Source organism: Micropterus salmoides, unplaced genomic scaffold, assembly GCF_014851395.1.
Source record: "Micropterus salmoides isolate LMB-PRFRI ecotype aquatic unplaced genomic scaffold, ASM1485139v1 Ms_hic_scaffold_6, whole genome shotgun sequence".
In the NCBI taxonomy this organism is placed as follows: Eukaryota; Metazoa; Chordata; class Actinopteri; order Centrarchiformes; family Centrarchidae; genus Micropterus; species Micropterus salmoides.
The window spans coordinates 17,627,540-17,648,288 of record NW_024044348.1 but is presented as its reverse complement, the minus strand read 5'-3'; the positions used below and the strand labels follow the sequence as shown (position 1 = coordinate 17,648,288).

Here is a 20,749-nt window from a genome sequence, read left to right as displayed (position 1 = left end):
TGAATAATAATAATAAAGGCTACACAGAGACTAAAGCAGAATGATCAAAATCAGATTAATTAATTAAACTGGCAGAGAACATAAACTGACATCTAGCAAACAGACAGAACTCAAGCATGATGATACGGAAACTAATACACAAGACTGGAACAGAACTGAGATCAGGAAAATACCAAAACACCACTAAACACCAGCTGACAGATAATAACCAGATAAACAATAACATAGACTACATAACAGAAAAAAAGACTGAAATAACAAAACTAACTTTCCTCTGAATTTTCTCGAGAGGCAAGAGGATGATGTCTTTTCTTAGCTAAAAAGCCTGAGTATTTGGAGGTGTGTAAATGATATCTGCAAATGGCAATAGAAAACCTGCACATTAATTTTCCTGTGACATACAGATAGAGAATGCTATTTATGCCCAGTGATTGTAACCTATTCACAAATCCAATTATGATATAATCACACAGATACTGTAGATTGATTTCATTGGAATTTCAAGCTTTCAAGCTCCATGTTTTGTGTTTATTTTATTGGCAATCAAAGTCAGGCTGTTGAAATTAATTTCATTCTACTCATGCAATGACATTAAAGGAACTGAATTGAATAGGAATAAAAGGAAACAATGTGAGATTTGGTTTGCTTCACGCCATGAAAAAAACTGATGATCCACTCTGCCATTTTCTCAAATAGACTAAAAGATGTCTCCCTTGAGGCAATTTGGGAAGCTTTTTGTCTCCTATTTTCTGGGGATTCCTCACCCTAGCATTGATATTACATTGTCTCCATCAGCATATTAAAGCACACACCTACAGCAACCATCTTTGATTATTTATTTCCTGCTTCCACATGCCCTTATTATGTGTAAAATGACAGGAAGTGACAGGTGAGGGTTCGGACAAAGGGATGAGCAGAGTGTGAGAGAAAGCCTGGCAGAGTGAAAGAGCACGGTTGGCTGGGTGAACAGGAACCTTTCGTCTCGAAATAATGCCTGATGAATGATGTCCTCCCCTAAGACCCCGAGAAGCAGGAAGTGTGCCTTCATATTAATTAGAATATGAATTAGATAGAAACCCTTATCTGATGGCTCATAGGAGCGAGAGCAGCATGATCCAGGCAGCGGCAGCAATAGTCACGGCTCAGGTCACATTGCTCTCATACAGTCATTATGAACACTTTCAGCCTAAAATAAAAAGCAAAGCAGTTGTTGGATGTCATTTAATAGCTCTGTTTTGTGGTTCAATGTACTTTTTAAAACATAAGAATTTATATATACATCATATTTACGGGGAAAGACACATAAACACAATTGAAAAACCTTGCCTATACGATCTGTATCTCAGTATGATACTGCTTGCCTACAAATGACTATAAATAAACTATTTCAGTTTTATTGGAAAACATTCACAACAGTTTCTGAAATACAGCTAGGCTCAAGGGGTCTCTGACCTTTTAATTAATATTTAGCAATACTAGAAAGTTTATTTTCATGTTGAAATGTTGAAAGTAGAGGAGCTGCACAAGAAATGCCACCCAAAAATAGCAGGCGGCTATTGTATATCTTACTAGTTACTATTGCCATAATACCGGCTCCAACAGTAATTAATAATACTTGCTCTGATTGATATTAATACATTTGACAGCCCTTCTTTCTAGTCTATATAACTAAGCAAGACTACCATGCTAGCGGCTCCGTGAAGCTGTATTTTAGCACAGAGGTGTTTTACATTAATTTTAGAAATGTCAGCTTGCTAACATGCTAACAGACAAGACGGTTTTGACGTGCTGATGTTAAGCAGTTAAGCAGTGCTAATAGCTTCAAGCACAAAGTACAGCTGAGGCTGATGGGGATGCCAATAGATTTTAAACCACAGTATTGGACAAATTAAAATGTTGAAATGATGCTGGTGCTAGAGGAAAAGCTGAAGGATCATTTGAGTTATTACAATTCATCCTTAGAGGGACAGGAATCTGTGGACCAAATTTTATGGCTATCCATCCAATAGTTGAGGGATCACTCAAAACCACAAACGTCACCCTGCTTGTGACGTTAGAGGAAAAGACAGGAGATCACCAGAGTCAGTGGACATCAAGGAACCATGAATGTCTGTTCATGCCAATCCATCCATTAATTATTATGATATTTCAGTTTGGTCCAAAGTGGAAGAACAACCGACCATCCACAGATGCTATATAGATAAGAAAAAAAACTGACAGAACTTCCCGTGGAAAACAGATATTTGATGTGAACTTCTTTGAAATACTACACACAGTACAGGACCCCCTGACTGTGATAAGGTACACTGAAGACTGGCCCAAATCCTAGTAGTAGCCCATAACAGGTTGCTATCATTTTTTAAATGGTGTCAGAGGAAGCACAATGTATATGTATGTATTTTTTTCTTCCTGTGCTTTGAATGCTGGCCAGACCGGGGCGACGCCTGGTGCGCAAGGCATTTGTTAATGTACTGTGGAGGATGGGAACTCTGGTGATGAACACAACATGCTAGGGAGAAAGAGGCGCTTAGATATATGGCCCCATTTCAATTACAATGAGGCGGACAAAAAAACAGAGTGCCTAATTATATCGGACAGCAAGCAATGAGGTCATAAGATTTTTGGAAAAAACACTACAAACTTGAAGCGGCATATCAAGGCTAACCACTCGGGAATTGAGGTAAGTTAATGTCTCCTTTGCAATAAAAATTAGAACAAAGCTAACATTCAAATTTTACAAAACATTTTATCTCTATGTGAGATGAGTGAAATAAAGCTTAAAATGATAAATATCTCTATTTTGGTTAGAGCAGATTGACCAAAATGCTAATCAAAAATATATTAATGAGTTAGAAAAGACTAAAATGATGGTTAATGACTAAAAGTAGACTAAAATACTTTTGATTTTCTTTTGACTAAAATCAGACAAAATCAGAAAATACTCAGATTTTAGTCAATTAAAACTTGACTAAAAAAATAATAAAGTGGACTTAATCTGACAAAAACTAACAAGGATATTTGACACAGGATTAAGACCAATATTAAATTTTAAAATTAACACTATTTCCAGCCGAACTTTTGTGTGGTGTGAGAGTCTGCTGGGACCAGGTTCATTATAGGCCTGTCTCATTACAGCAGCCCTCCCACCACCAAGAGCCTGGGGAGGAACAGAGAAGACAGAGCCTCCCTGTTTTAGCTATTTAGAGGTCAGTGGTTGATTAAAATGTTGAGAAGTGGGGGTTAATCAGCTACTGACCCTCAGGGTGATACTGTCTTTTATGGTCTGTTTTAATCAATAAGTGTGAGCTGATGAACTCCTCTACCTCCTCATGTAGAGCCCCTGCTTCCCTTATACGCCCAAGTGCTGTCTGTCTGATTACCTATTATCTCTCCTCTCCTCTTGTGGATGTCTGAAGGTAGAGGGCTATACTTAAATTGTGAATACACATTATTAAAAAAGGCAAAAGGTTAAATTCAAAAAAGCACTTCGATATATAAAATGTAGTTCAGCACACTGGATGTAGGTTTCACGTCTCATCTGCCAATAAAAGGTGTTGGGCTGCAACTTCCACATGATGTCTCTAACCACAGGAACTAATCCATCACAGCCTGTAGAGATGCAGCCCGACATGCTGTCAACAAGACTACACATCAACGCCTACAAAGTCAAGAGGCAAGGTGGGTTTTTTTAACTCTCACTGTCCACAACTAAAAAAATAGAAATATCTGGTGTTCTTTCCTGACCACGTTGAACAATTAGATGAAACCAGAAAAAAAAATCAAAACATCTGTACGGCCGTATAGTGTCTGTACGACACAGGTTGAAACATCACTTCGTTGTGCTAATAATACATTACACATACATTACATTTTCTTACTGTGACAGAAACTACATCAACTTATAGACATAAGATGCTCTTAAAATGCCTCTTCCTTGTGAGTTAAATCTTCATCCTTTTGCTCTGTAAATGCCTCACAGAACGTAAAATAAGCAAATTAGTATGCTGTGTTCAGCTGTTTTTTGGGTGAATTTGGTTTTCTGCTCATTGTACTTGCTGGTAAAAACTTTTTTTTTGTGAGGTCAGAGTTATGGTTTCTGCAAAATGCATGTGTGTCCGCATATCCCCAAACATGAATGAGGGTTTAAAAGTGATGTGTGCTCCTGTGATGGAGCTATTCCCCAGCAAGATTAGGGGTCTATGGAAGTCGTTACATCTGGTTTAGTGTGACATCCCCTGGGCTCTGCAGCTGAGAGTTAGTATCAACACCTCCACTGTTTATTTGGACCGGGACCGAGCTCAGGGTCACTCAACTTCGATCAAAACTAATCCTGGTGATGTGGTCTCAACACACACACACACACACAAATACAGAAATATACACCAGGGCACTCGGTAGGAGGAGGAAGCGAAGAGCTAGACAATTAACCTCAGTTAGCATTGAGAACCAATGAGAACCAGCTGTTGCAGCCTTGGATTTGCTTTCTCTCATGTGTTTATCAAGTCAGTGGGAGGGACACATTGTTATCTTTACTGATTGTGACTTAACCCCCAGGTTGTGTGTATTTTAACTTATTTTTTTCCTTTTCTTTTCTTTTCTTTTTTTTTTTTTTTTTTACAATACTTTAAGTTGCAGAGCAATTTACCAGACATGGACATTCCTAATTTAAGTATATGACATAGTTTCCGAAATCAAAATTCAGCAGTGATCTCTTATTGTTCTTAAAGTGCTTTTTATTCACAGATGTTTCTGAGCTCTGCAGCCGCCTCTGAATCAGAGATCTGCGCCTGGCAGCTCAGGAATAATTGAAAATAAACAGCCTTGTGTCGCATTGCTGCTGCAGACTAAATACTAATTTGTGCTGCAGTCAAAGGAGGCTAACAGTGTTGCAAAGTCTCCCTTTACACAATTCCCCTCTGAACAAAACTGCAATCTTTAGTTACTTTGCCCTGAGGCACCTCCAAAGGGTTAAACCCCAGCTGTACGTCATAATGTCTTTTCAAAATTGCTCATTTGAATGTTGTTGTATCCCATAGTGCCGCCACTGTTTACTACTTGGGAACTCTACAATATGAGCCAATATCTCACTGTCAAGCCACATTAGCCTAACCTACTGCTGGTTATAAAGGGGCAGTGTTGAGCAGACTTTTGTTTCTGCTAATCACTTATTCAGCCACAGTGGTCTGAACCTGTCTGACACCAGGTTTGGCAGAGAAAAATCTAAATGTGTTTGACAATGATATAAAACAGGGAAAACAAAATGAAGTGGTTATTAAAATGGTTGCCAATTAATTTTCTATTGATAGACTTATGAAGAAATTGAACTCTAGAGTTCAACACCTTGCATGTTAAAAATGCACCGTATGCACTCGTGAAGCTGTGCAGTTTGTGAGAAATAGATGTACTACAACATGCAATGGTTTGCACTTTTGATGCATCTTTGCTAAGCTTTGATTGGAATTTCATAATTTGCCACGAAGCAAAAGCAGATGCAGATTCTATGGAACTAACACGCATGAAGGTTATTATGCACAAGGTAATTTGTATTTTGTGTGTTTGAGTGTGTTTGAGTATGTGATCAACATAAGATTCCACTAACAATATTCTGTATATTATGACTGAATTAATGGCCACATCTGCCACATTGTGTTTGTCTGCAATTGAATGCATTGATAGATGTCATTGGAACCTTTTCTCCACATATGCTATTATTATTATTTCCACAAGAATGCTGGCCGACAAAATTGAACTTGCACCTTGCATGTTGTCAGATGATGCCTCCAGCGTCAGTATTTAATAACTTGAACAGCTCGTAATGCACATAGCCTAACCTAACCTAACCTAACCAATATTCACCTGTATGTGGATACACATAAAATGTTTATCTTAATAAGTATTAACCTACTATACATATGTGCTATATATTCCTAATAAAATATTAATACATTTCAGCTTAAGATATGAAATATGATATATGAGCAACCACTTTGTTCTGTTCTTATTTCCATTAAACAGCTTTGTATTTCTCATTAGCTGGCTTATAATGAAACAATGAAAGACTATTACTGTTTGCTGCTGCATCAGTCCCCACAGAGATGCTTATCTTATCTCTGATTCATGCTTCTTCAAATAAACAGAGGCGTTGAATGAGCTGGGGGGGTTGTTGTTGTTGGTGTCGTCACAGACAAATGGGGAGAGCTCTAGAATTGAAAGACGAGGTGTGTATGAATTACAGGCATGCAAGCATCTATATTCACCGGAGACCAGTGATGTGTTTGTTTAGACACATTTGTTGGATTTGAACTGTAAATGCTGATGTTTAGAGATTGTGTGCATAATTGAATTTACAGTATTTTAGAGAGATTTTCCAAATCTATTGAAACTCCACTCACTTTAAAGGAGGTTCAACATTCTGGGCTTTTTTGGCGGACAGTTATATTAGAAGAAGTAGAGCCGCGATTTACTGTCGGGCGGCGCGACGTGAAGGCAACGCGAAGGAATTAGCGTGAGTTGAATATTTTTAACTCAAGCGAGAAATTCGCATGACGCTGAGTCGCGATAGCCCATCAACGTTGAGATTGTCCTTACGTCACCGACAGCTTCAGAGCGTTGTGTGGAGAGGACCAGGCAGAGCGGGGGATTGAAAATCTGCTGGCCGGCTGAGAGCTGCTAAACGTGGGGTAGAGGAGCAGGGAGCAGCGCTCCAGTTTTGGGCAAATAAACACCCGTGGTCGGACTGGATTATGCTCTGACAACTACGCCGTTTGCTGGAGGGAGGAGCTCGGAGTAAACTGCTTTTATTAAATTAGCTTTTTACTTTAGTTTTTGGGAATACAACGTTGATTTATCTTCACTCAAGCTTCTCAGCAGCTAGATTCCGTGCACATCCGGTTCTAGTGTTGTTAGCGTTTGGCACTTCATATTTATATAAAAACCAGACAAAACTGGACATTGCTGGGAGAAAGGAAAGCAAGGAGGTTGAACTACCTGGTGGGTTCAGAAAACATGTATGTAAATTTTTTCCAGCGATTGTTGTACTTTACTGTGACCAAGTTAGCATAGCATAACCCTGATCGATCCACACTCCATTCAGAAAACAAACATTTTAGAAGTTGTTGTCATGCTGTCTTGCTGACAGACCTGACAAAGCATGAATTCATATGCTTAACAAATCTGCATCATATTGTAGTTATTTCGGCATCAATTTGATCCATTGCTATTTAATCACAGCAAAAATGTTTACTTTGGGTTCATACAGCTGTAGTAATGGCGAGTTGTTTGTTCGCGTTTTCGCGTTGTGCGTGCAGTGTTGCCAGATCCAGCTGATGAATTCCAGCCCAAAACCTGTTCAAAAACCGCCAAAACGCACACAAAAGATATATAGTTATCAGTATTTATTTCAGTATTTTAACTTCCACGTTTCCTTTCCTACATTTTTACATACATATTTTACTAGAATAAATAAACACCGATGTGGTGTGACCAAAGCATACATAAACCGTTTTAGGTGCATTAGCGCCACCTGCTGGACTGGAGTGTTGCCCTCTTTTTGAATAAATGGCGCCATCAAAACTACGGTGAAATGACAATATCCTCCACGCACTCGTTTGTAAGGCGGCTCTTGTATTTTTGCAAGTCGATTTTATTTCATCCAATGACATGACACGCTTTAACTTCATTCAGGAGATTTTGGGTAACTGCATAACTCTGTGTGTGTGTGTGTGTGTGTGTGTGTGTGTGTAACCATAGCAACAAAACGATAAAGGAACGCGATCTGTCAGACAAGTGTTTTTACCTTTACATGCAGAACAGGCTGCTGAAGAAAACAGCTGAACATCTTAAGGCATATTTGTGGAGCTATGTACAGTCTGCTGAGCTGTCTAGTACAACGCGAGTAACATGACTTTGAAATGGGCATTGCTGTCTATGATAACGATTATTGATTGGATGGAATACATACACTATTAGGTTTTGTTTCAAATTACCTATAAAATGCTACTGTTAAAAACCGCCAAACTGATCCCAAACCAGTCCAAATTTTGTCCACCCGCCCAAACTAATTTTGACCGCACAATCAAAATTAAAATAGACCAACTGGGCAGGAACCCGCCCAATCAGGCAACAATGTGTGTGTGAACATTCCAGTGATAAAACCCCCGCGAGGAGAGCGTTGCCTGGATTAAATTCGTGTTTGGTTTGAATGCCGCATAAGGCTACAGCTAGCAGCTAGTTAGCTTACATTAGCAGCATAGATGTGAAATAGGCAGAAAAAGCTAGACTGGTTCTTTCCAAATAAAACATTATAGCAAACTTTATAGCTCACTAAATGAAATTGCTTAATCTGTATAAAATCCCAATTCTTTAAGGTGTTCTGTGAAGCTTTCTTACAAACAAAGTTTGTGAAGGTCTAACAAATGTGGTCCTTAGTATTTTAAATCCTGCATCGTTTACATCCATGTTCACTACTTTACAAGTCTTACCGTCACTGGTGGATCAGTGGAATTATGTGAAACCATTGGCAAGAATGTCTATCGGGTCCCCATGTGCTTGTGCACATGCAAATGTGTCCTCATGCATGGGAACAAGAAAATCAAGGACCCACTCAAAAAAAAAAAACAGATTGCCCCATAGCACTACAAATGGTCAAAAAGCTCCCCAGAGCACCTTCAACAGTATGCCCCTGTAGATGCAGCCTACCTAACTGCACCTCTCCAGTGCACACAAGAACAAAACTGTCTGATTTTTTCATTACATAAACGGTCTATCCAAAACATCATCCATTTTCTCTGCAGCTTGAAGAACTGCTGTGGCTGGATGATGAATAGGAAGGGGCAAAGCTAAAGCCAAATTATTTTCACCTCAATGACAGTTATGGAGAACTGCAGTGATACACCTGAACCTTGGGTCTTATATTGTAATCTATATGTGTGTGTCATGGCGATGAATGGTGATTGTATTGTGGTGTATTGTCCTCCGCAGTGAGTGCTAAACGATGTGATGATGACATGCAGCGTAAATCTGCCTCGGCTATTACAGCGACCGAGTGGCTCGTGCTTTGCTTTTTGTGTGCATGTGTGTGCGTGTTTTCCTCTTTGGTGTGCAGAGGGCAGCGCAGCAGTAATTAATGACTAGCTACTAAATGGTGCTATGTGATCCTACATGGTAATGAGAAGGTATTGGTGCGGGGCCAGGCGTGACGATCAGCTCAGCAGAGAGAAAGCATGGCGGACGCACAGGTGACAACCTAAACAGGCCTAAAGAGGACTGTTTGGACATGAGAAAGATTTTATTGTTCTATAAAAACAAAATTTAGTCAGCGTGTGTGAATCAGCAGGGTAGTGGTGGCATCATCTTTGGTTGTACGCTTTGTTTTATACTTGTAGATTACAATACAGGGTAATTGGAAGATCTGACACAGATGTATAGAAGAATTGTGCAAATGCAAACACAAAATGAAATATCCTTTTAAAGCAGCATGATGTCATGGCAGTACACACTACAGCAGTCACTGGAGCTTTAATAAAGAGAAATTGTTTTCTCCTCAGTTTGAATTGCAACTGGTTATTGTTTGAGACGCAGCATTGTGTCCAACTGGCTCCGCTGGCAACGAGGCGAACCCGGAGTGGTTTCATTAAAATACAATTTATGGCCTGTGTGTCAAGGAAGGAGCTTTTACTGTCACTGTTTTGTGCATTACAATATACTCATCGTGATAGTTCTTGTCATGGCATCATTCGAGTTAAATGCTCCTACACTCTCAAGTGAACTAATGAAGATGCTTTCTGCTGGTTGTTCACTTCTGAAAATGTTACCTATTACTGTCACATGTTGTAATCAATCGTATATAAGCCAGTCCAGATGTTAAAAAGTCTGTCTCTCTCTGGCTCTGGATATTCCTCTGCAAACTGGTTTTCACATTGAAGAGCACTCAGATTTGCTTGTTGTATGCCAAAACTCATCACTATGAATGAAACGAAACACTGTTCATTCACTTGAATAGGCTCATCACTGTGAGGTATTTCAACCGTAACAGGCAGATCTCATCAGCCTGGCTGAGAAACATCACCCCTATGCACATAGACACTTCCAAACTTTATGTCAGTGTCCAGAAAATCAGTCATATCTGTTGCTTACAGCTCTAATTGAAAATGAAATTAATGTTCTGTCCAGGTGACGTTTTACAGTATTGTTGGCAATATACTGTGTATGTGTAGCTATATCTTTTGCAATTTTGCCGTCAGTCAGCATTTGGTCCAGTGTTTTATAGTTTAGCTAAAGCTGTAAGCTTGACATTTATGTGCTTTATGTATATACTAAGACATATATTGAATGTTGGTGATTTTGCAAGAAAGCAAAGAGAAAGAAAGACACAGATTACCTAACTTACTTTCTTAAGTAGCCTCAGGGTTGGAAAAATCTTCTTGTTCCAAACTGTCTGACAATGTCATACATAATTGCTATCTTTAGAAAATTTGAGATCTACTATATCATTTTAAGTAATGGGGGTTTTAAAAATTGTATTGTGGTTCAAGATGCCATTCATCATTAGTCCCTGGGTGCACATGCCAAATAAAGTCTTTAGTCTTTTTTGTTTTGCATTTTGGGGTTTATGGTACATTAATAGGCCTACATTAAAGTTTCTCTAGGTGAGGGGCCCACTGCTCAGAAACACTGAAGGCACATGAATATGTTGATGCAAATCTAGATGGTTCATGAATATATATTTAAGATATTGAGTAAATTCCCTTGTTTGAGGGATATTTATTTATTTTATAATGCTGTGTATACCAAAAAGTCTGTCATGGCCAAATTTCGTCATGTGACCTGCAGTTTTGACTGTCACCATCGTAAAAAACGACTGCGCAGCTGAGCGCTCGTACTGGTGGCTTGATTGCATTCTCATGCAGCGGATCAACCAGAGAACCAGACAGCTGATATCACATTCAAATGAAATGCTAATTAATCAGATCTACACATCATCACCACCAGTGCACCATGGGACTACAGAGTCTTATTCTGTCTGTCTCGCTGTCTGTCTTCACTTCTTCTCTGTCACTGTCTGTTAATGACAGTCTCGTTCCTTTTGATTTTCATTTGTTGTCTGTGTTTTCCTTCACTCTTTTCCCTTCTTCTGAATTTTCTCGTTGCCATCAAAAGAGGTGCTCCTCAAGCTCGCCCATCAGCCTCGCAATCTTTCAATTTTCTGTCATGATGAAAAGCACTTAAACTTATCGCTCCATCTGTTTATTACATGCCACCTCCAGTCCTTCCATTCTCCACCCCCTTGTCCATCTCTCCTCCTCTCCATCTGTGTATGTGTGTTCTCAACAACCTTTATATCCTTCAAACTTCACCTGCTAGTGCCCTTTATGTCATCACTGTTTTTTTTGTAAATGCAAGCCTTGAAAATAGGCTGTTATCATGATTTTTAATTAAAGTGATAAATTATGAGCTTCTGAGCCTCAAAACTAAAAGTCAGTTCTTGTGCCTGGTTTGAAATTCCCTGGACAGAGAGAACTTGTTGTCTGTTGTCAATTGCAAAACCCTTTCCGTTACACATGACCTATAATTTAATGTACCAGATATGGTAGCCATAATTCTGCGAAGGGGATTGATCCATGGGGCTGTCAGTGAGGATATAAAAAGAAGCCTTTGCCTGAGGAAAAGGAGGCCGAGGGGATACTTGGTGTGAAAGTACATTAGAACTAAACTGCCAGCTCTATCAGCTTGGAGCATAGACAAACATTAGCTCTGTTGAGACCGGTGTTAGTCTGTGTGTGTAGCTGCTGTTCAGATTCATCATCAATAATGTTGCTGTGATGTGTTTGTGATTTCTCTCACCTTCAGACTCTGGAGGTCTGAGGAGAAACAGGTCATTGACTCCTCTTGATATCAGTGCTAACATCCTATTTGGTGATGCGTTGAAATCACTGATTAATTAGCAAAGTACCATGTGCCTCTGGTAGTACAGCTGCTTTCAAACACAATATCAGAAAGATGTTGGATCTCTGTTAATAAGCAGCAATATTTTGATAAAATGTTTTCCTTTTTCTCCATCTTTGTCACAGATCACATTCTTCATGCTGCTGTCAGCAGTGTGTGTGATGCTCAACCTGGCGGGCTCCATCCTTTCCTGCCAGAACGCTCAGCTGGTCAACTCTCTGGAAGACTGTCAGCTGGTGAGACCAACTGGACCTTAACCCATGCACTCTCCAGCTTTATACTCGTTTCACTCAAGTCATTTCATCTGACTGTCAGTTTTTGAGGCTGGAAAACTTTTCCTGTATTTCTCTGACAATAATAGAAATTATACAGTGCAGTTGGCCTCCATACCTTTTACACATACGTTGTGCAATATGTGTCAAAAATCACACCCCTACTTCTCAGTACTAACTCGGCACACAGACAAACATACATTGATGGAATTAGTACAACGTACTTATTCAAGTGATATCGGTATCTCAAACTTGACTTTCCATGGTGAAGATTTCCCTAAATGTGATAAAATAAACCCTTCAAAATAAGCAAAAACACCAACAAAACCTTTTTTATATATGTTTTATGTTACTAAGGCTCAGAGGGCTCCATCAACATGCTTCTTATATTCCTGACCCTCATCTATATCTATTCATATTTGTATATTTGTTGGATGTTGGTCGTCCAGGGCTGTTTCTGTGTGGAGTTTGCATGTTCTTCCCGTGTCTGCGTAGGCTCTCTCCGGGTGCACCAGCTTCCTCCCACCATCCAAAGACATGCAGGCTAGGGTAATTGGTGACTCTAAATTGCCTTTAGGTGTGAGTGGTTGTTGGTCTATGTGTTGGCCCTGCGAAGGACTGGTGACCTGTCCAGAGTGCCGCCTCTCACCCAAAGTCAGCTGGGATTGGCTCCAGCCCCCCTGTGACCCTGTACACAGGATAAGTGGTTGACTTGAGTGAGTGAGTCAGTGTGGACATACAACAACAAAAATCTCCTATATATTGTGTAAAGACATTCTAAAATAGGTACCACTGACATGCCAATTGATGGCGTTTCTGACTGAAATAACAACATATAGCATGCATCATATCACTGACACGTCAACATTAACACATGTAGTGACTCTGCCTGTAAATAAAGGTGAAAACAGCCCAAGGTTTAAAGGGTTTATGGCTGGAATGTGTCATATCACACCAGAAGCTGTAAAATGCCATGTTGAAGTACAAGAATTTTGCTGTTGCAGTGTTGCAGTTGGTATCTGGTAACTGTGAAACCAGTAACTCTAAAGTCAGTGAGTAAAAGGCATGTGTTCACTGTTGGCTGCATGTGAGTCCACATTTAAATTCATCACTGTTGGCACATTTCAGGCTCACAGGCAGTACTTCTGTTCTGACCAGGCTGCGTAGAACTGAGTCAACAAGTCAGATTAACTATTTGTCAGTTAGTGACTAATGGCTTGCGATTATCACGTCCATCTTGAAGATAGCTAACTTACAGATAAACATCTTTGAAAGAGTGCTCCAGGGATTTTGTATTGCTCTGCCGTAAAGTTAGGAGACTAAAAGGCTGTTTAAAAGAATTAAATTTTTCAATTCAGAGCAGGTCTAGACCATACTCTGTGATGTTATTTACAGAAGCCCAACAATTCCCACCAAGAGCAAGCACTAGGCGACAGAGGCAAGGAAAAACTTCCTTTTAAGAGGCAGAAACCTCGAGCAGAACCATAGCTCAGGGCAGGCGGCCATCTGCCTCGACCGGTTGAGAGAGAGAGAGAGAGAGAGAGAGAGAGAGAGAGAGAGAGAGAGGGGACAAGAGGGGAACAGAGAGAAAGAGAGAGAGGGATGGAAGGAGAGAGAGAGAGGGGAGGGAGGCAGCCTACACAATATACACACAGAGGTACAGACAGTAAAGGTGATGTTGCTATAGACTAAATGAAAAATGGTACAGATATTTAAAGTAGTGTTGATGATCAATGATTATAATAACAATAATAACAATAGGACTAGTAACAATAGTTGTTGTAGCAGAGGGTGTCGAGCAGGAACACGGGGGCAGCAGGTGACCCGCAACCACAGATCCAGACTCTACAGCTCCAGAGCCAGAAACACCTGCAGGAAGTGATAGGAGAGAGAGGAGAGGGACGAGAAAGCACAAGACTACCGGAAAGGGGAGAAGTTGAGTTAGTAACATGCAATAATGGGATGAGGTTGTATACAGAGGGAGAGAAAGTAGAGGAGAGAGGAGCTCAGTGCATCATGGGAAGTCCCCCGGCAGTGTAGGCCTATAGCAGCATAACTAAGGGATGGTTCAGGACTCACCTGAGCCAGCCCTAACTATAAGCTTTATCAAAGAGGAAAGTCTTAAGCCTACTCTTAAATGTGGAGATGGTGTCTGCCTCCTGAACCCAAACTGGAACCTGGTTCCACAGGAGAGGAGCTTGATAGCTGAACGCTCTGGCTCCCATTCTACTTTTGGAGACTCTAGGAACCACAAGTAACCCTGCATTCTGGGAGCGCAGTGCTCTGGTGGGGTAGTAAGGTACTATGAGCTCTTTATGATAAGATGGTGCCTGACCATTAAGAGCTTTGTAGGTAAGAAGAATGATTTTAAATTCTATTCTGGATTTTACTGAATCAATGCAGAGAAGCTAAGACAGGAGAAATGTGATCTCTTTTCCTGGTTCCTGTCAGAACACGTGCTGCAGCATTCTGGATCAGCTGAAAAGTCTTAATAGACTTTTTCGAGCAGCCTGATAATAAAGAATTGCAGTAATCCAGCCTAGCAGTAACAAATGCATGGACTAGTTTTTCTGCATAATTTTTAGACAGGATATTTCTGATTTTCGCAATATTCCGTAGGTGAAAAAAGGTGGTCCTTGAAATTTGCTTAATGTGAGACTTAAACGACATGTCCTGATCAAAGATAACTCCAAGATTCCTCACGGTGGTGCTGGAGGCCAGGGCGATGCCATCAAGGGAAACTATATCTTTAGATAATGCGTCACGGAGTGCTTGGGCCCCAGAACAATAACTTCAGTTTTATCTGAGTTTAACATTAGAAATTACAGGTCATCCAGGTTTTAACATCCTGAAGGCACATTTGAAGTTTAGCTAACTGATGAGTTTCATCTGGCTTGATTGGTAGATATAACTGAGTATCATCTGCATAACAATGAAAGTTTATGGAATATTTCCTGATAATATTGCCTAAAGGAAGCATATATAAAGTGAACAGGATTGGTCCGAGGACAGATCCTTGAGGAACTCCATCGTTAACATGTACAAACTGAAATCGGTCTGATAAATAAGACTTAAACCAGCTTAGAGCGGTTCCTTTAATGCCAATGAAATGTTTCTGTAATAGGATCTGATGGTCAATGGTATCAAATGCAGCACTAAGATCTAGTAAAACCAGTACAGAGACAAGTCCTTTGTCTGATGCAATAAGGAGGTCATTAGTAATTTTCACCAGTGCTGTCTCTGTGCTATGATGAACTCTAAATCCTGACTGAAAATCCTCAAATAAACTATTGCTCTGTAGAAAGTCACACAGCTGTTTAGAAATTGCTTTCTCCAGGACCTTAGAGAGAAATGGAAGGTTAGGTGATTGAACATTTCTGTAACTTTCTGAAACCATCAATCTGAAGTTAATGCCAACTTTACGCAGCAATTGGCCAGGTGTGCCGAGGTGAGAAAGTATGCCTGGTGTGAACTTCTCTATCAAGCTCTTTATTAATTACTTACACAGTTCTTTACATTTCCTTCACTTCCACTTGTACAACCGAGTGCAACGCTATGGATGCTAATTGAGGAATGTGCTTGAAACTGTACTCTAGTACTGTTAGTTCCTATTCTCCCAAATTTCTGGATCCTTCACTTCCCATAATGCAGCCAATAGTGTATTTTTGTCAGACCGTCCTTTTTCTTGTAAATGCCCCTGTATATCGAACTCCCTAACTCCAACACAGTCGAGATGACATCACTAGAGACGTGATAGAGGTCCCGCAGAGCCACAAAAAACATTATACAACTGTTTTTTACCATCTGAGAAGAACTCACCTGTGTGAAATTGGTGGAATTCACCATTAATTGGAGCTTTGTACCTTAAAAATGGTTTTTCATAAGTGGTTTCCACCAGAGAAATACATGCTCTCTGCAGCCTGGTGTGTGAACAGCGTTGTTAACACAATGGACAACAGGAGAATCTAGCACTCTTCAAGTAAGGGTATTAAGCTTTTTTCTCCTTGAAGCTGGTGATCAGGAGTAGTTGGACACAGAACACTCATATTCACATTTTAATGAGACGCTAAGCTGATGTTTTAAGCTGAAGAAGACCCTTGTGATTCATTCGGCACCCAACCCACTAACCCGACCACTTCGACATTAGAAGCAGCTTTTCTCCTCACACAAGTGGGACCATCTGAGTAGACTAACTTCACTGCTTTATGCAGGTCCCCAGAGACCTTCCCCCAATTGTGACTGAAACGTTAATGCTCCTCATCTCCTCTTCCCAATGTAATTAACCCATACTTGTTGGGTTCATGTCCTGCTTTCTCTCAATCTGGGACACATAGCAGAGGTATGCTCTACCTCCATCTGTCCCTGGGTAGCTCCTCATATCTCACAGTCTCTCCTCTTTTGTTGTACACTTTTGATCGGCCATGTGCTGCTGCCTTTCTCAATCACAGCATACTATTATATTCTGCATCTCATGTGGATTTAGTCTCTTTAATCTTTTTGACTGTTCTTACAGTGTCTCCTAAAATATAGTTCATGTTCATAAGTAAATGTATCCTCCACCACATTAAGTTTAAGGACAATACATCAGAACACCAAGCTCAGGTCTGATCTGTGCGTCTGTCTGTGTGTGTGTCGTTATGCGTGTCTGTGTATGTGTGTGGGTTGTTGTGTACGTGGCGTGCATGCATGAGTGTGGATGTGTGTTCTCTCCTCCTCCCCCCCAGCTCAAGTTTGACAGCGATGGAGTGTGCGTATGCTGTGAGCTACAGCAGCAGAGTTCAAGCTGCAACAACCTGGGAGAGACGCTGAAACTGAATCCACTGAGGGACTGCAATACCATACGCCTACGTCTCAAGGTGGGTGGAAGCCAGCATGGTTTTGTATTGTGCTGCTGGTGAGAGCTATGATGTTTATAATATTTTTACAACCTATACACTTATATGTATATAAGTTACTCTGTGGTAAATTGGATTCATTTGTCAAATCCAGTCTTTAGGACTGTTAATACTGTTTGTTGCAACCGATGCAACTGTACTAAAAAGACAATGTACCATATGTACTGATGATAATAATACTACTACTAGTACTACTACTACTAGTACTACTACTACTAGTACTACTACTAATAATAATAATGATATTTATAGAGCACTTTTTTAAACAATAAGCACAATGTTTTTTTCAAAGTGTGCTTTCCTGGCAATCGGTCCACTATTTTTTGATAGATTTTAGTCTGAACCATTTAAAGAAAACAGCTGTATCCTCTTACTTTTCACGTTGTGCCAATATTTTATTGCGGTACAAAATCTTCTGTTGCCCTTGTCAAGAATGGTTGATGTTGACTAATGCAGCCATGTTTCATGCTGCCATCATGGCTGGCTTTAACCACACTTGCCATTGATGTGGCCAGATTGAGCAACAACTCCAGAAAATCTGTATTAATCAAACAACAAATCTGAATCTTATTTGCAAAAATTACATTTCATTCTTTATTTACTCATTTACTGTTTTTGCAATAAGAATTAAAAGTTCAAATGTGTCGAAAACTGAAGTTTAAAGCTACTTGATTGTTACCTGCAAGACCTTTCAAGACTTATTTCAAGACTTATCCTATTTTAAGCCATGCCGGCATGGCTGTAGGGATGACAGTTTTAGTCAGTTGTTCAGCCCACCACTTTGGTCCAGACTGGACCAAATATACAACAAGGTTGCCATGACATTTTGCAAAGATATTACTGTCTTGTAAGGCAAACTTGCTTTTCAGTGAAAAGGTCAAATGTAAACAGCAGCAACAAGATGATAAAATGGTTTCATCTAAGTGTGACATTTGGTAAACAGTGTCCATCTTGACTGTGTTTAAGCACCAAGCATCATCGATGGAAACACAGTCCACTTCCTTTCATCTTGCTGGAGTCTTGCCCTGACTCGGTACTCGGTACACGGACCACCTGCCGAGTGCTTGATCCAGGATGTTAATGGGGCAGGTCTCTGTAAAGATGTGGGCACACGGTCTCTGATTTACTGTTGCTTGACCACCATGAGTCCCACTTTGTCCAGAAAGGATCTTTAGGAGCAGCTTTAAGTCAAAGCTGGGCCAAAATGGCTTCTATCCCAGCTCTTTTTCCTCTCCTCTAAGCTATCACCTCACCCGCCATGGTAGGAAGTAAGTAAGTATTTCGGCAATAAAGCCAGAAAAACAAAAGTTTAGCGAAGTTTAAAGGAGCTACCTGCTGCTGCTTCTAATTGAGGTGCCTCCTGCAAAACACAACATTGCCTTTAGCCTCAGCTGTACTTGCAAATGTTGGTATACTAACAGGGTAACATAAGATTGTTAACACAGTAAACATTAAACCTGTTTAATATCAGCATGTTAGAAGTGTCACTGTGTGCATGTTAGCATGCTGCCTTTAGCTTTTAGCTCAAAGCACTGATGTGCTTAAGTACAGCCTCACAGAGCCACTAACATGGCTAGCATTGTTACTTCTCTGATCAGAATGACACCATTAAGTTGAATAACAGTCTGTAGTCGATCCAAAATAATTGTCTTTAAATTGCTAAAATCGTCAAGTCTGAACTGAGGCTCCAGATTTCCACTCTCATTGTATAACATATCCCGTGTGAGAACAGTCAAATACAAAAACAGTGTAAGTGTTCAGTCTCAGATTAATTGGGCAAGAAGTGGAGAATGGCAATAGCATTTGTCTTTCCCCACGAGGCAGACCTCTTAGTATGCAGTGTGGATCTACCCTGAGCTGGCTGGAGTTTGCGAGTGCGTGATCTCAGCAGATTATCTTGACTCAGAGTGTCTGCAGGAATGATATACAGTATATGCCACTGTGCCTTTATTGGATAACGACAATCATATCCATTCATTTTATGTCCCTGATTGATTATAAAACATTGATAACCAAATAAAAGACTTCATGGGATGAGGCATGCTTTTGAAAAGAGGAAAGATCAAGCACATTTGTCATTTTGATCATAGCTCATTAAAAGAGATATGGGAATTGGTGCTGTAAACCTTTATTAAGGGCCAAAGTAGTCAGATTTGTTGAGTTATGTGTAAGAGGAAGCTGTCATGACAGAGTCCCCAGAGTCCTCGGCCATTTCAGATGGCTGTTAGGCTGTCGCTGATCATAATGAAGTCATGATGCAGCTGCCATATAGTTCCTCCATCACTAAAAAGCACAGCATATGGGGAGAACTACAGTATCACAGCAGGTAGACTAAGTATTGGACCACTTTAATCTTCTTATTCACTCATTTCGCAGCAGTAGCTCTTTTCTGTTTAAAGGTTTTCTTTTCAAAGAAACAATCAGCACTGTTCATGTTGCTACTGATGTGTGCCATTCACTCTTTGCATAAACAGTACATTTTCATCCCATTTTTTCTTTTCATTGCACTGCCTGGGGCCACAAATTATCAGTGGGAGGTAGAATTTAGATAATTTGCGATTTCCTGTACGGGGGTGGATGTGTAACCTTGCTGTGTAACTCACTAACCGGATTGGCTTAAGGCAAGGTATCTTCTAGAGGTTAAATATCTGATGAGCAGGCATGTTAAACAGTTTCTGTAGAGGCATTATTACATTTCTTTGCCTGCTAGGATTTATTATGTCATCATGTCCATTGTGGTCACAAGAGAAATCACAGAAATGGACTGTAAATGAACTCAGAGGAAGCCGTCATAAATATTTCTTGACTTACTAGATGCTTGCAGTTTGACTTTGGGATCTCCAACTCCGGTGTTTGAGAATTGTTTGAAAAAACTACAGCTTCAGCTTTATCTCAGGAAAGCCTCTTCAAAAACAAAGTTGCACAGCAGGATAGATAAATGATCGACAGTGAACATATTTCAGTCAGCAAACTTGCATCAAATGTATTTAACATGTGAATACAGTGAATGTACAGAGTTGATGTTGGCCCTGGTCTCATCACAATCTGCAGGGATACACAACTGCCTTGCTATTAGTTAAACAGTGCCTATAATTTGTGTGGTGTGTTTGGTACCGTTTGCTGTTGTCTCAAACCAGCAACTCTTCAGCTGATTGATTTTTGTTGAATTGTTGTGAAAAAGCTGTTTTACTCGTCATTCAACCTCAAGAATGTGAGAATTCCTCCATTCATTGCATTTTGTACACATTGTTGTCCTGTGCCTCGTCATCTTTCACAAGTAAGGCCACAGACAAGCACACATCTGTCCACAGCAAAGCAAGACCATATTCTCAATTTGTATTCTGAGCCAATGATGGAACATTTAATCACAATGAAAGACGTGAAAATGTCTGCAAGATTCTTTGATCTACAGAAACAGACTACTGACCTTTTTGGTCGGGTTTTTGGTTTATTGACATTCTAATGTTTTTGTAAAATGCCACACATCTTACTTTGTCAGGGATAGAATCATAAAACCCAGGATTTATTTCCATCTTTGTGTCTGGTGTTTTTGGTTAGCATTTGTTACTGTATTTTCTCTCATGCAGGCACAAAACAGAAGCAGCCAGTTGATGATACAGCCAGCTGTAGTTCAAACAT

At 40.1% G+C, this 20,749-nt stretch overlaps 1 protein-coding gene across 2 annotated transcripts in view; it reads left to right on the top strand.

Annotated features, from left to right (window-relative positions):
* fam189a1 (family with sequence similarity 189 member A1) overlaps positions 1–20,749 on the top strand; it is a 90,505-nt gene that overhangs the window by 56,674 nt on the left and 13,082 nt on the right. The window contains exons 3-4 of one of the 2 annotated variants that reach the window (XM_038702164.1): positions 12,069–12,179; positions 16,940–17,071. In XM_038702164.1, coding sequence (XP_038558092.1) covers positions 12,069–12,179; positions 16,940–17,071 — 243 coding nt within the window. Of the gene's footprint in view, positions 1–12,068; positions 12,180–16,906; positions 17,072–20,749 lie in introns of both variants that reach the window. The other variant, XM_038702163.1, reaches the window with a different exon arrangement.